This window comes from Sphaerodactylus townsendi, linkage group LG13 (assembly GCF_021028975.2).
Source record: "Sphaerodactylus townsendi isolate TG3544 linkage group LG13, MPM_Stown_v2.3, whole genome shotgun sequence".
NCBI classification, from domain to species: Eukaryota; Metazoa; Chordata; class Lepidosauria; order Squamata; family Sphaerodactylidae; genus Sphaerodactylus; species Sphaerodactylus townsendi.
The window spans coordinates 55,773,173-55,788,977 of NC_059437.1; the positions used below are offsets into that span (position 1 = coordinate 55,773,173).

The 15,805-nt window shown below is 62.6% G+C and overlaps 2 protein-coding genes across 2 annotated transcripts in view; one reads left to right on the forward strand and one right to left on the reverse strand.

Moving 5' to 3' along the window:
• Nucleotides 1-214: 214 nt before the first annotated feature.
• RPL6 (ribosomal protein L6) lies at nt 215-6,037 on the reverse strand. The gene is made up of 7 exons (XM_048514368.1): nt 5,935-6,037; nt 4,587-4,736; nt 3,996-4,094; nt 2,310-2,453; nt 2,175-2,223; nt 1,306-1,490; nt 215-407 (listed from the first exon to the last, which is right to left on the reverse strand). Exons 2-7 carry the CDS (start codon nt 4,734-4,736, stop codon nt 255-257), a joined length of 780 nt encoding a protein of 259 aa, XP_048370325.1. The 5' UTR covers nt 5,935-6,037; the 3' UTR covers nt 215-254.
• Nucleotides 6,038-8,520: 2,483 nt separating this feature from the next.
• PTPN11 (protein tyrosine phosphatase non-receptor type 11) overlaps nt 8,521-15,805 on the forward strand; it is a 43,383-nt gene continuing 36,098 nt past the window's right edge. Inside the window, exon 1 of the mRNA XM_048513877.1 lies at nt 8,521-8,575. Coding sequence (XP_048369834.1) covers nt 8,521-8,575 — 55 coding nt within the window. The remainder of the gene's footprint in view (nt 8,576-15,805) is intronic.

Below are 15,805 nucleotides of genomic sequence, written 5' to 3' on the forward strand. Positions count from 1 at the left end.
CAGTTCCAAGACTGAAGGCGGGTGGGGGCAGTCGGTACAGCGAAGGCAGGTGTGCAGGCCAGCCAGATTCAAGCCAAAGAGCTTGACCAAAAGCTCTGATCAAACATCAAAAGAAAACCACACCAGCACATTTTGACCCACATTTTCTTGCAGAGGAAACTCAAGTTAAAAAAATGACTTCAGAACAGGAATGGGAGAACAATAATGCCTTGCATGGTTTTGCCAAAGCTTTACTGTGATGTCTCCAGGCTTATTTAGAAGACCAATTTGTGAGGATAGACGCCATTGGAGAGTGAAAAGGTCGACCGCAGGTAGCCACGAAGCTGAGGCGTCTTCTTCACGATGGGAAGGATCTGAGAGTCCACAGCCTTCTGATCGGCCTTGCGTCGCTCCGTAACCTCGTATTTCTGAGAAAGCAGGACAGCAGTTTCTTTAATGCCCCTTCGACAAAAGGACTCACCAGCCCATGATCAGAGCAGCCTCTAATCCGGGGAATCCCACCCCCAGCCCATCCCCCTTCTATTGCTCTCGATCACTGCCTGACTCCCTGACTGGGATCCTATGAACTACTCTGGGGGCACTGTGTAAAAACACGGGTGTGGCTGTAGGCATTTTTAATTGGCTCTCAACAGCAAAATACCACCACCGAATTAAACATCATGGAAAATGCCTCTCTGTTCAGGTCTGTCCTAAGGTGCCCTGGATACCAATATGTACTGATTCAGTTCTTTGGACTCTCCATGGACATTGGCACAGAAACAAATCTAACACCAGGCAACCACCTACATAAACAGCCATGACTGACAGCAGCCTTGAAATAGAACTGAAGGATGGGTATGAGCCCCCAACATGCTTTGCTGAAGGACAGAGGCTGAAGAACTTGTGTAGCCAACCACCATCTGTAGAATAGATGTTGTAAACTGCAGCCCAGGAAAGGCTGAAGATCACACAGACGGGCATTCGATCTCTCAAAACTAATTTCTATTGCTTCACAAGGGTCAGCCTTTGCTCCACCCTCTGGCCCAGAAGCACCTCTGAAGACCCCAGGGCCAGGAAGTTCCACTCAACTGCTAGTAAGACCGTCCCTCAGAGGACTGCAAAACATACTTAGAATGGCCTGAAAGATTCCAACACAGCCCCTTTTTGTTTGCCTGTCCGAAGGCAACAGATCAATCTCCAGGGGAACCACAGTCTATGTTAGATACCCACTTCCAGATCTACCATAATTTTCAGATAAGCAGTCCTAAAGTCTCACTCCATAATGAAAGCCAGCCTGCCACACATACCCCAGCCCAGCTCACACACCTCTTTTTCAGTATCAAAGATTTCACCCTCTTGGTGTTTGGGTTTGCGCAGCCTCTTCTTTTTGAAATAAAGATCGCTGAGATGCTTGGGAAGTTTCACGCCAGAAATGTCGATCTTAGTAGAGGTGGCGATGACAAACTTCTGATGAGCCCTGCGCAGAGGGACGCGGTTGATGACCAGGGGCCCTGAGGGCAAAGAGGAAACCAAGTAAGTGACACAAAGGCCTGACACAAGAAGAAGAGTTTGGATTTATATCCCCCTTTTCTCTCCTGCAGGACTCAAAGGGGCTTACAATTTCCTTGCCCTTCCCCCCTCACAACAAACACCCCGTGAGGTAGGTGGGGCTGAGAGAGCTCCGAAGAGCTGTGACTAGCCCAAGGTCACCCAGCTGGCATGTGTGGGAGTCTACAGGCTAATTTGAATTCCCCAGATAAGCCTCCACAGCTCAGGCGGCAGAGCTGGGAATCAAACCCGGTTCCTCCAGATTAGATACACAAGCTCTTAACCTCCTATGCCACTGCTGCTTTCCTGCCATCCAACACAGAAACAGTTCCAGCACAAAGCAGCTAACACACATAGAGACCAACTGTGCCCCATCAGCAATCCTGCTCCCCTTGGGAAACCTGGTACGTTCTGAAGCCATCTTATAGCACAGTACGGTACGGCTCCATCGCATTCAGAATCATCTATTCCAGTTGGCAACAGCTCCCCCAGGACTTGGGACAAAAGAGAGTCTTTTCTAGCAATTAGGTCCCTTAACTATTGAACTTGGGATTCTCTGCATGCTGACCAGTTGCTCCAACCCTGAGTCAGACAAAGAAAAATTAAGCAAGATACAGCCCCAGGTTGGCATCTGAGGAGCCACTTACCTGTCACCAGCAACAGCCCGCTTCCCAGCTGCTTCAGAAAGACCACACGCTGGAAACACAAGAGAAGGGGATTGTCAGAAGGTCACGAGAGAACAACCCAGCAGGGATGAAAACGCCTTGTCCGGTTTCCCTCACCTTGCCTCGGTGGCGGCCGGTGAGAAGGATCAGGATCGTTCCCGGGGTGATTGTGGCGCGCAGCTTCCTCTTGTGCAGGGCAAAATTCTTTTTACCGTGACTCAGGAGTTTACGGGGAACGTCTTCCGTTGGGTAGTACCTTGGCTGTGGGGATTTAAAAAAGGCAACATCATACAGAATTCCAAGAATCCCCTTGGCTGGCAAAGCACCTGCACCTGCCATTCAGTAAATGAGGATGACCTCAGCCATGGGGGCTGTGGGTGCCTGGAGGTGTCCCCGCCCCCCGTGTGTTTTACTGGTTCTTAGGTGTTCAATTGTGGTAGCCACAAAGCTCAAATCATTTTCAGTTTCTGTGCAAGTTTTTGAAGATCCTTGGCATAAAGCTTCCTTTGGGATGGAAAAGAAAGACTTATAAGCCCCTTCGCTCCTCTGAAAGCATGCTGCCACGCACAGACACAACGGGCAAGAGTTCATATCTTCTCTGCACACTATGTGACCTTTGACCAGATGCACTCAGCCTAGTTTCAATTCATGTACATTACAACTCCGGGTGTGCAGAAGGCAACTGGAAAGTGCTTTTAGAGGTTCTCTGGCTCCTGCCTTTGACTCCGGCTGCAGGGAGACAGCCTGCCACATTAAAATGGAGAGAAAAACAAAATGTCACCAAGCCCAAGGGTGACCAGGCACTGAACTCACACCTGATGTGCCTTCCAGGCAGCACTGAGCACTGGTCCAAGCGCCAGACTAGCATCTGGGGGACGCCCATTCAAATCCGTGCTCTGCCATGGAAACATGCCAGGTGACCTTGCGCCAGCCACACTCAGAAATGGCTGCACCACACAACGCTGTTCTGGGGATAAACATGATGCAAGCCACTTGGGCTCCCCACTGGGGAGAAAGGCAAAGTATCACTGAAGTGAATAAATCAATCTACAGGGGAACCAACCAACAGTTGGGTGTGTGCTTCTCCCAAGCTTCAAGAACCATTAACTATGTTTTAGCCTACCTTTTATACAGTGAACTCAGGCCAGTATCCATGGGCCCCCTGTTTAATTTCCACAACTACCCTGTGAGGTAGATTACAATTGGGAGGCTGCAAAATCACCCAGCGAGCTTCATGACTGAACTGCAATCTGAAGCCTGATCCTTCTTTAGTCCAGTCCAGATGTTCTTCCCGTATGCACCTCGTGCCCGCCAGTTGCCTTCTCAGTCACATATTGCTCCTTTAGGGCCACTCACAAAACCGTACAGCCAGCATCCTTCCCAAATAACTCAGCGCCAAACAACTACCATAGATACATCTGCCCTCCTTTCTGCACATATCCTGCTCGTGTCCTGGCTAACGGCTGACATGACTGACGCCAGAAATGGCAGTCAGAGCCCAAAAGGTTGATTTCAGCCAGATTTGCACCTCAAGCCACCACAACTTTCCTGAGCTATCCAGCTCACGCATTGCAAGACCGGTTATCTGCAGTCCTTGAGGGATCAAAGAGCCAATTTCTCAAACGCTTCTCTGTCTGGTGGGGGACATCTGACACTGTGAGGAAAGAGACCCCTCACAAGCAGGTATTAATACACGGATACAGCTGTTTTTAAAAACACGTTGAAGTAATATACTGACTGCCAGGTCATCTGGAAGTCTTGAGCCCAACCGCGTGGCCTCGACTTTGGACTAAATCCTCTTACCATTTTGCGAAGTTTGACCACCCGGTTGCCGCCATTCTTATCCCCACCGACGGGTTTCGTCTTCGTGGCTGGCTCCTTCTCTCGCTTTTTCTTTTCGATCTGCACATGAAACACACGTGAACGTCACAGTCTCGCAAATCCTACTGGCTCAGTCCAAAGGTTTGTCTCGTCCAGCATGCTTACCCCAAATGAACCAGCCAAAAGCCACTGGGAAAGTTATAAGAAAGGAACTCTTCCCTCAGTGCTTGTCACGACATGCAACAATTGCAGGTCCAAAAGTTTGGAACATGGAAGCTCCATTTAGCACAGGGGTGTCCAACTCTGGTGCTTCAGATGTTCGTGGACCACAATTCCCATCAGCCCCTGCTGGCACGGCCAATTGACCATGAACATCTGAGGCACCGGAGTTGGACACCTCTGATTTAGCAGCTATGGTTAACTGCTGTCAATAGACCTCTTTGCTACCATGAAAAGCGTCCAGCATTGTGACTGGGCTCTCAAAGCCAGTACGACTTCTGGGAAAGAGAATCCCATGGGTTACCCTGAAGCTTCCTTTACTCCGTGGAACCGCCCCCCCCCCGATCCCCCTACCTTTGTTTCCGGAGCCTTGTACTTGCGCTTGTACATGGCCTTTCTGGCGTACATGGCCGATCGGGAATACCTCCCAATCCCCCGGGCCAGCACGGGGTTACGGCTGGGATGGCATTTCCGAACCCTCTTCGCTTTTTTCTCGTTCGCCATCTAACCAAAGGAAAAATGAAGATTAGTGACTTATACGATGTGGGGGGGAGGGTGATAAAAAAGGAGAACAAATCATCTCTTTTTGAGATCACTGAATATGCCCCCAATGCTTACAGTGTACACAAAAGGGGTTCCTATTAAATTCAACAGTGCTTCACTCTCAAATAAACACAGGTTACTTTACCCTCCCACCAACACACCCAAGAATCAAAAGGGGCCAAATATGTGGGTCGGCATGTGAGCCCCTCCCCCAGTTCAAGTCCAGCTCATCAATGAGAGATGATCAATAAGAGATTGTTCACAGACGACCCTCAATCACCATGCAGAGGAGCAGGCAACAAGGTGCCCAAACAGGGAGGGGAGAGAGGGAGTCAGGTGCGGGTTGCAAAAAGGGGCCTTCGGACGCAAGATAGGTTGCAGTCCAGGTGCTCGGGAGCAACAGCCGCAGAAGGCCATTGCTTTCACATCCTGCATGTGAGCTCCCAAAGGCACCTGGTGGGCCACTGCGAGCAGCAGAGGGCTGGACTAGATGGACTCTGGTCTGATCCAGCTGGCTTGTTCTTATGGACAACCTCCAAGAGGCTACCAGCCCCAGGCATTGCTTGATGCAAAGGATATACAACTAAGTTCACACGTGTAAAGGAAGGGGTGGGCCAAGAACAGAACCGGGTCACTCCTAATGCCGGCCGGTACCATGCTTTTATCATCCAGTTATACTATGTTATTCATAACCTCTCTTTTGCACCGAGACGCCATGTCTGGCCCATCGAGAAGCCCCCTGCAACTGGAAAGCCAGCCCTGAGCCACGTCTCGGCCCCTCTCCACTTGCTCAGCTCGCTTTCTACTGGAGGGGCGGCTTTCATTGTCAAACAGGGCGCTCCAGCCCCTTGCACGTGTGAACCGGGCTTCACGCATCTTCCCATCCCGCGAGAGGCCGGCACCGAGCACAGGCAGGTACCCCACACCCCACGCGGCCTGGTCGGGGCAATCGGGCCGCCCGCAGGAGCCTACCGGCTTCCCGGCCTCCTCTCCGCAGCGCCGCGGCCCGACCCTGCATAATAGCGGCGCCCGGCCCGCCCGGCGCCCCCGGGCCAGCCCGCCCTCGCCGGGAGCCCACCCGGCCCTCCCCTGAGGCGGATGGCGGCGGATCCCCACTCCCGGCCGCGGCTGAGGAATTGCCCAAGGCCGCCATTCTTACCTTCGGAGAAGGGAAAGGGAGGCAACATCCGGGAACACGGCGCTAAAGAGGGACGGGTGTGTGACGTCATTCCGGGTCCCCCTGCGCCCTCTGGGAGATGTAGTTTCTGCCGCCGTCCAAGCCAGGAAAGGTTAAGGGGGAAAAAGGAGAAAATACGACCTTGCTGCCTTGTGGAAAACAGAAGTCATGCATGCCCCAAACCTATGGCACCACTCATCTGCACGAGGCAAGAATCAAGAACGCCATGACAGGGAACCGCAGCATACACATTTCACCATTAAATAAATACTAGTATACAAATCTCATAGAAATATACAAATGAATGGTGCGAAACAAATCTCACACATAAAAAATAGTGGTATACAAATCTCATAAAGAAATAAATAGCAGTATACAAATAAATAAGTAAATAAATGGGGTGGAATTTATTTCACGGGACGCTGCCGCCTCAGTCCATTGCAAGAAAAGAAACTAGAATCTTACGGCAATGGGTCGTTGAAGGCTTTCAGAGCCTCAATCAATTGGATCTCGTGGGATTTGGGGCTGCGTGGATGTGGTCCAGGCCCATGGTCAGACAATTTTCATGAGCAGAGCAAATGAATACAGTGGTGGTCAGACCATCATTGTTTATTTCCTTATTTGTGCTTTATTTACCAATTTTGTAGTTGAGACTCAAGATGTATACACAGTATAAAGCAACGTAATTGAATTTTATTAAGGATCTAATAAGCAATGCAATAGTTAGGATTACAAAAATTTTAAAAGGTGCAAAAACTTTCTGCCATCTTCCATCAATCCCAACTCCTGCTGGTTTTTAAAATTAGGACCCTTCAGCCTTGCTAATTTCTAAGCCCATTCTAGCCAGTTGCAAAGAGGATTCACATCGGGACGATTGATGAGAGGATTCATATCTTTTTATCTCAGCTTCTTACTTTTTTTACATAAAGACTTTACACTTGAAAAACCCGGCCTATGCCGATTGGAGGGGCCACCCTTTTTCACACGCACTGTGGCTTGCGCATGGTTTTTGCTCCTAACGTCTACTGCTGCTGCTGGGCTGATCTTGTGCACGTCTGAGCGGTGCACGGGAGTCCCGCCTTGCCAACTTCAGGGTTGCTGCGCCAGTGCAGGTTCCCTTGGGGCAACTGCGGAAGTCGGACCTGGGGCTGGGATGCAGCAAATCTGTCGTCGTTCCCTCGAGCGGCCACAAGGGGCCTTTGAGTCGCTGTTGGGATAATCTCCCAGGGCCGTATAGTGCTGCCCAGCCATGTGCGGGGCTCGAACTTCATGAGAGGATTAATGGCAGGAAGAGCGGGAGGCCCTTCCCCTCCCCTCGTGCCCACGAAATGCAGCGCGGGGGGGTGGGCTGGCGGGAGGGAGAAAAGTCGCTTGTCCTCCCAATCGCTGCATTCCGCCTATTTTTATGCCGCCTCTCTGAAGTTCGCTTGAGAACCGGACGTGTTAGCATTATCCTCATGGAACGTCCGGACGTCCCCGTTGATGCCGACAGAGTGAGCGCATGCGCTCAGGGCTCTCCCCACGCAGCATCGTTCCTCCACGGGAGGAGGCAGGCCTGCGCGACGCGAGCCGATGACGCACAAAGGCCTGCGACGTGTTGCTCTGTGTGGCTCCCAGGCCCGAATGCGGCTGGGCCGGGGTTGCTTCTTGCTCTCCGTCCGGCGAAGGGGCCTCATGTAAGGGAGCCGGAGGCGGGCCGAGGTGGGAAGATGACCTCGAGGAGGTGAGGACGGGAGAACGAGGCCGTGCAGGCCCCGCCCCTTCGCTTCTCCCCCTCCGTTGCTATGGAAACGGATGGGGTCTAATCCCCTGGATCTGTCGGGGGGTGGGGGGTGGGTGCTGCCCTCCGTTTGTGCCAAGAAGTTGGGCGGGGGGAGGGGGGAAGCGGGCAGCAAAGGAGCAGCTGATTTGCCTGCCTGGTTTAGGGTGCAGTGAAAGATTCACCCCCGTCCAGATTTACCCCGAGAGGAATCTTCCGCTTGCGGAACTCCCTGTCACAAGAGAGTGAGACGCAGAGGAAGAAGTGACTTCGAATATTGGCTTGTTTACATTCTTTCTAGTCCCCCTTTCTCACTTGGACTCCAAGCAGGTTATGCAGAGTCGGTCAGCGCAGTTGACGAATGGAATGTTCCGTAAACAGTGCACTGGGATGACCCCAGAAATGTGAAAACAGAACCAAAGCAAAGCATAAGTGTCAAAAATGACACATCAAATTGATGCAGAGTTCCACAGTAGGATCCTAGTTTCATTAGTCTGTACGCAATGGTGTAGACCACAGCCCCAAATAATTTGCCCAAGTGACTTTGTAACTTGTGGGCAGTTGTGGATTTTGCCCTTTGGCAGGTTGGCACCTGCAGAAGACCCACACCAATGAGTCACACAGTCATGGCAGGGCATCAGGAGGAGAGGTGGGGTCAAAGATATGAGGGTACAAGGCCAGGAAGAGCTTTGTATGTGGTTGCCCAAACCTTAAATCAAGGCCCGTAACTGATGAGCAGCCAGTGGCGTGCCCGCAGGATGGGAATAATATCGACAGTAGCTGAGCTGCGTCATTCCACACCTGCTGGCATGCGTCTGAGGGAATGTGATGCTGTCACTTTGCTGAACCTGAGGCAAGGGTCAGGTCAGTGCCTCCTTGAGAGATCTTGTCGGACTGGGGGAAGAGGGAAGGGAATCTGCTCACCTGTCTTTCTGACATGACTGAAGGGTCATCTCATCCCATATGGTAGGTGGCACAGGGCGCCTTGAAGTTGACGGGTGGAACTCTCTGTCACAAGATTAGTTTAAAAAGAGTTAGGCATAGACAGTAAGAAGGAAGGAAAGGGCAGGAGTTAATCCTGGCAAACAGGCCTCAGGTATAGTCAGGTCTGCAGTGCAGCAGACTTACAGGTGTGTGGGTTTGGTCAGTGCTTAGAGGCCTCCTGGCTTCCTGATGTTCTTCCACAAAAGCTGTGTTCATCTGAGCAGGGTTTTTGCAGGTATCAACCTGCAAATGGACAAAATCTCCAACTGCCCAACACATGCTTTCAACTGCCCAACACGTTATGGCCCCCATCTTATGAAATGGCCTGCCTGAAGAGGGTGAGAAGGCTCCCACTTTTCTGGCTTTCCACAAACCCTGCAGAACTGAATTATTCAAGGAAGCTTTTCTATGCCGGAACAGAGTTGCACTATATTATTATTATTATTATTATTATTATTATTATTATTATTATTATTATTATTATTATTATTATTATTATTATTATTATTATTATTATTATTATTATTAATTCAATTTAGTATACCGCCCCATTCCCAAAGGGCTCTGGGCGGTGTACAACATAATCAGTATAAAATATAATCAACAAGAGGAGCAAGCAGGTAACAACAAATAAATAAATAACATCTAACATTAAGAACTCAGCCCCATAAACTCTAAAATATTAATTTAAAACAGCAATTACTACACTAACTTGGCATCCCTCGAATCCTTCAGTTAAAATCCTCCTAACATGGAGGAGGGGGGCACAGTGGGTCCCAAAGATGTGAAGGGACCCTCAAACAGGAGATCAGAGGGGGCACAATTCAGCGACTGGTCTCTCCAAAGGCCCGGTGGAACAACTCAGTCTTACAGGCCCTGCGGAAATTGCCGAGGTCCCGCAAGGCCTGGACAGCTGGAGGAAGAGTGTTCTACCAGGCCGGGGCCAGAGCCGTAAAGGCCCTGGCCCGAGTGGAGGCCAGTCGCATCATCGAGGGGCCAGGGACTTCCAGTAGATTGGCCTCTGCGGAACGCAGCGGCAGATAGGGAGATATGGGGTAATGCGGTCCCAAAGTTGGAGTAATGCGGTCCCAAAGTAAATAGTTACTTGGATTAATTATTAAGCACTGTTGTCTGTACTACTGCATATATACTTTTTCATCATTTTGTGTGTCATGTTAACACTTGTGCTTTGCTTCAGTTATGTTTTTAGACTTTCAGCTGGCTCTGCCATGCTAATTCTATTGACTATTGCATCCCGTTGAGTGTATCGGCTGACTCTGTAATCTGCCTTAAATTCAAGAAAAAAAAGCAGACTTTAAATAAAATACATTTAAAAATCATTACCTCCCTGACCAGCTTTTTGGGCTTCCTAGTAACATCTGATTGGCTGCTCTTGGGAAGGCAAGGCAGCGGATCAGGCTAAAGGTATTTAATGCATGGAATCTTGGTGTAGGGTTTGACGACTGGAATCTGGAGCTAGACCACCCGCATCTAAGTGAGTTTTGTGGTTTTCAGGTTCATTCTCTTAATCTTTTAGGGTTTTCTTCTCTTGTTTCAGGGAAGCCACCCTTTTTAATCAAAGCCAACTCTTTTTAATGCACCACACTCAGCAAAATTTTGTTTTTGGCTTCTCTGCTGAAGCAACGGTGCTTTGAATTATGCTTTGCAAGACAAGCAAAAGTTCAACAGAGGGTACTTTTTCTGGTCATTGCATTGATTGCATTACTGCTTGCTGTGCCACTGTTAAAGGGACAGAGGCCCGTTCGTGAAGTGGCACACGGTCAGATATTTGTGTGTAGATTTTGTAACCCTAAGAAATAGAGAATATCCATTGTTTGGGTTGGCAGCAATGAAAGTTAACAATAGTAACAGTGGAATAGTTTTGAAGCAATTTTGCGTGTTTGCTTTGGAGCCTTCTTAGAAGCTTATACCCTAAAAATCTTGTTGAACTCTAATGTGCTATGGGATTCAAATCTGGTTGTTCTATTGCAGACTGACACAGCTACCCTCTGAAATTATTCTCAACTGTGGTGTTGTGGGCTTTCCGGGTCATATGGCCGTGTTCCAGTAGCATTTTCTCTTGACGTTTCACCTGCATCTGTGTCTGGCATCTTCAGAGGAGAAAATGCTACTGGAACACTGCCATATGACCCGGAAAGCCCACAACACCTAGTGATTCCAGCCGTGAAAGCCTTCGACAATACATTCTCAACTGTGTTATCATTTAAATTCTATTTAAATACTGTCCCTGTTCTAGCACCACCTGCTAAATCAGAGGTCCTAGCAGGAGGTCATATTGAAGCTGCTGTATGCAGATGCAGGCCATTAGTCCACGTAGCTCAGTGTTGTCTGTGTTGATCGGCGTAGGCAGTAGCATGGTGTCACGCAGGGAGGGATCTTCCCCAGTTTCTGTTGCCTGAGGTCCTTTAACTAGAGTAGTGGTGGCGAACCTTTGGCACTCCAGATGTTATGGACTACAATCCCCATCAGCCCCTGCCCCCCCCCCCCACCCCCCCCCCCCACGACCCCCCACCCCCCCCCCCCCCCCCCCCCCCCACCCCCCCCCCCTCCCCCCCCCCCCCCCCCCCGCCCCGCCCCCGCCGCCCCCCCCCCCCCCCCCACCCCCCCCCCCCCCCACCCCCCCCCCCCCCCCCCCCCCCCCCCCCCCACCCCCCCCCCCCCCCACCCCCCCCCCCCCCCACCCCCCCCCCCCCCCACCCCCCCCCCCCCCCACCCCCCCCCCCCCCCACCCCCCCCCCCCCCCACCCCCCCCCCCCCCCACCCCCCCCCCCCCCCACCCCCCCCCCCCCCCACCCCCCCCCCCCCCCACCCCCCCCCCCCCCCACCCCCCCCCCCCCCCACCCCCCCCCCCCCCCACCCCCCCCCCCCCCCACCCCCCCCCCCCCCCACCCCCCCCCCCCCCCACCCCCCCCCCCCCCCACCCCCCCCCCCCCCCACCCCCCCCCCCCCCCACCCCCCCCCCCCCCCACCCCCCCCCCCCCCCACCCCCCCCCCCCCCCACCCCCCCCCCCCCCCACCCCCCCCCCCCCCCACCCCCCCCCCCCCCCACCCCCCCCCCCCCCCACCCCCCCCCCCCCCCACCCCCCCCCCCCCCCACCCCCCCCCCCCCCCACCCCCCCCCCCCCCCACCCCCCCCCCCCCCCACCCCCCCCCCCCCCCACCCCCCCCCCCCCCCACCCCCCCCCCCCCCCACCCCCCCCCCCCCCCACCCCCCCCCCCCCCCACCCCCCCCCCCCCCCACCCCCCCCCCCCCCCACCCCCCCCCCCCCCCACCCCCCCCCCCCCCCACCCCCCCCCCCCCCCACCCCCCCCCCCCCCCACCCCCCCCCCCCCCCACCCCCCCCCCCCCCCACCCCCCCCCCCCCCCACCCCCCCCCCCCCCCACCCCCCCCCCCCCCCACCCCCCCCCCCCCCCACCCCCCCCCCCCCCCACCCCCCCCCCCCCCCACCCCCCCCCCCCCCCACCCCCCCCCCCCCCCACCCCCCCCCCCCCCCACCCCCCCCCCCCCCCACCCCCCCCCCCCCCCACCCCCCCCCCCCCCCACCCCCCCCCCCCCCCACCCCCCCCCCCCCCCACCCCCCCCCCCCCCCACCCCCCCCCCCCCCCACCCCCCCCCCCCCCCACCCCCCCCCCCCCCCACCCCCCCCCCCCCCCACCCCCCCCCCCCCCCACCCCCCCCCCCCCCCACCCCCCCCCCCCCCCACCCCCCCCCCCCCCCACCCCCCCCCCCCCCCACCCCCCCCCCCCCCCACCCCCCCCCCCCCCCACCCCCCCCCCCCCCCACCCCCCCCCCCCCCCACCCCCCCCCCCCCCCACCCCCCCCCCCCCCCACCCCCCCCCCCCCCCACCCCCCCCCCCCCCCACCCCCCCCCCCCCCCACCCCCCCCCCCCCCCACCCCCCCCCCCCCCCACCCCCCCCCCCCCCCACCCCCCCCCCCCCCCACCCCCCCCCCCCCCCACCCCCCCCCCCCCCCACCCCCCCCCCCCCCCACCCCCCCCCCCCCCCACCCCCCCCCCCCCCCACCCCCCCCCCCCCCCACCCCCCCCCCCCCCCACCCCCCCCCCCCCCCACCCCCCCCCCCCCCCACCCCCCCCCCCCCCCACCCCCCCCCCCCCCCACCCCCCCCCCCCCCCACCCCCCCCCCCCCCCACCCCCCCCCCCCCCCACCCCCCCCCCCCCCCACCCCCCCCCCCCCCCACCCCCCCCCCCCCCCACCCCCCCCCCCCCCCACCCCCCCCCCCCCCCACCCCCCCCCCCCCCCACCCCCCCCCCCCCCCACCCCCCCCCCCCCCCACCCCCCCCCCCCCCCACCCCCCCCCCCCCCCACCCCCCCCCCCCCCCACCCCCCCCCCCCCCCACCCCCCCCCCCCCCCACCCCCCCCCCCCCCCACCCCCCCCCCCCCCCACCCCCCCCCCCCCCCACCCCCCCCCCCCCCCACCCCCCCCCCCCCCCACCCCCCCCCCCCCCCACCCCCCCCCCCCCCCACCCCCCCCCCCCCCCACCCCCCCCCCCCCCCACCCCCCCCCCCCCCCACCCCCCCCCCCCCCCACCCCCCCCCCCCCCCACCCCCCCCCCCCCCCACCCCCCCCCCCCCCCACCCCCCCCCCCCCCCACCCCCCCCCCCCCCCACCCCCCCCCCCCCCCACCCCCCCCCCCCCCCACCCCCCCCCCCCCCCACCCCCCCCCCCCCCCACCCCCCCCCCCCCCCACCCCCCCCCCCCCCCACCCCCCCCCCCCCCCACCCCCCCCCCCCCCCACCCCCCCCCCCCCCCACCCCCCCCCCCCCCCACCCCCCCCCCCCCCCACCCCCCCCCCCCCCCACCCCCCCCCCCCCCCACCCCCCCCCCCCCCCACCCCCCCCCCCCCCCACCCCCCCCCCCCCCCACCCCCCCCCCCCCCCACCCCCCCCCCCCCCCACCCCCCCCCCCCCCCACCCCCCCCCCCCCCCACCCCCCCCCCCCCCCACCCCCCCCCCCCCCCACCCCCCCCCCCCCCCACCCCCCCCCCCCCCCACCCCCCCCCCCCCCCACCCCCCCCCCCCCCCACCCCCCCCCCCCCCCACCCCCCCCCCCCCCCACCCCCCCCCCCCCCCACCCCCCCCCCCCCCCACCCCCCCCCCCCCCCACCCCCCCCCCCCCCCACCCCCCCCCCCCCCCACCCCCCCCCCCCCCCACCCCCCCCCCCCCCCACCCCCCCCCCCCCCCACCCCCCCCCCCCCCCACCCCCCCCCCCCCCCACCCCCCCCCCCCCCCACCCCCCCCCCCCCCCACCCCCCCCCCCCCCCACCCCCCCCCCCCCCCACCCCCCCCCCCCCCCACCCCCCCCCCCCCCCACCCCCCCCCCCCCCCACCCCCCCCCCCCCCCACCCCCCCCCCCCCCCACCCCCCCCCCCCCCCACCCCCCCCCCCCCCCACCCCCCCCCCCCCCCACCCCCCCCCCCCCCCACCCCCCCCCCCCCCCACCCCCCCCCCCCCCCACCCCCCCCCCCCCCCACCCCCCCCCCCCCCCACCCCCCCCCCCCCCCACCCCCCCCCCCCCCCACCCCCCCCCCCCCCCACCCCCCCCCCCCCCCACCCCCCCCCCCCCCCACCCCCCCCCCCCCCCACCCCCCCCCCCCCCCACCCCCCCCCCCCCCCACCCCCCCCCCCCCCCACCCCCCCCCCCCCCCACCCCCCCCCCCCCCCACCCCCCCCCCCCCCCACCCCCCCCCCCCCCCACCCCCCCCCCCCCCCACCCCCCCCCCCCCCCACCCCCCCCCCCCCCCACCCCCCCCCCCCCCCACCCCCCCCCCCCCCCACCCCCCCCCCCCCCCACCCCCCCCCCCCCCCACCCCCCCCCCCCCCCACCCCCCCCCCCCCCCACCCCCCCCCCCCCCCACCCCCCCCCCCCCCCACCCCCCCCCCCCCCCACCCCCCCCCCCCCCCACCCCCCCCCCCCCCCACCCCCCCCCCCCCCCACCCCCCCCCCCCCCCACCCCCCCCCCCCCCCACCCCCCCCCCCCCCCACCCCCCCCCCCCCCCACCCCCCCCCCCCCCCACCCCCCCCCCCCCCCACCCCCCCCCCCCCCCACCCCCCCCCCCCCCCACCCCCCCCCCCCCCCACCCCCCCCCCCCCCCACCCCCCCCCCCCCCCACCCCCCCCCCCCCCCACCCCCCCCCCCCCCCACCCCCCCCCCCCCCCACCCCCCCCCCCCCCCACCCCCCCCCCCCCCCACCCCCCCCCCCCCCCACCCCCCCCCCCCCCCACCCCCCCCCCCCCCCACCCCCCCCCCCCCCCACCCCCCCCCCCCCCCACCCCCCCCCCCCCCCACCCCCCCCCCCCCCCACCCCCCCCCCCCCCCACCCCCCCCCCCCCCCACCCCCCCCCCCCCCCACCCCCCCCCCCCCCCACCCCCCCCCCCCCCCACCCCCCCCCCCCCCCACCCCCCCCCCCCCCCACCCCCCCCCCCCCCCACCCCCCCCCCCCCCCACCCCCCCCCCCCCCCACCCCCCCCCCCCCCCACCCCCCCCCCCCCCCACCCCCCCCCCCCCCCACCCCCCCCCCCCCCCACCCCCCCCCCCCCCCACCCCCCCCCCCCCCCACCCCCCCCCCCCCCCACCCCCCCCCCCCCCCACCCCCCCCCCCCCCCACCCCCCCCCCCCCCCACCCCCCCCCCCCCCCACCCCCCCCCCCCCCCACCCCCCCCCCCCCCCACCCCCCCCCCCCCCCACCCCCCCCCCCCCCCACCCCCCCCCCCCCCCACCCCCCCCCCCCCCCACCCCCCCCCCCCCCCACCCCCCCCCCCCCCCACCCCCCCCCCCCCCCACCCCCCCCCCCCCCCACCCCCCCCCCCCCCCACCCCCCCCCCCCCCCACCCCCCCCCCCCCCCACCCCCCCCCCCCCCCACCCCCCCCCCCCCCCACCCCCCCCCCCCCCCACCCCCCCCCCCCCCCACCCCCCCCCCCCCCCACCCCCCCCCCCCCCCACCCCCCCCCCCCCCCACCCCCCCCCCCCCCCACCCCCCCCCCCCCCCACCCCCCCCCCCCCCCACCCCCCCCCCCCCCCACCCCCCCCCCCCCCCACCCCCCCCCCCCCCCACCCCCCCCC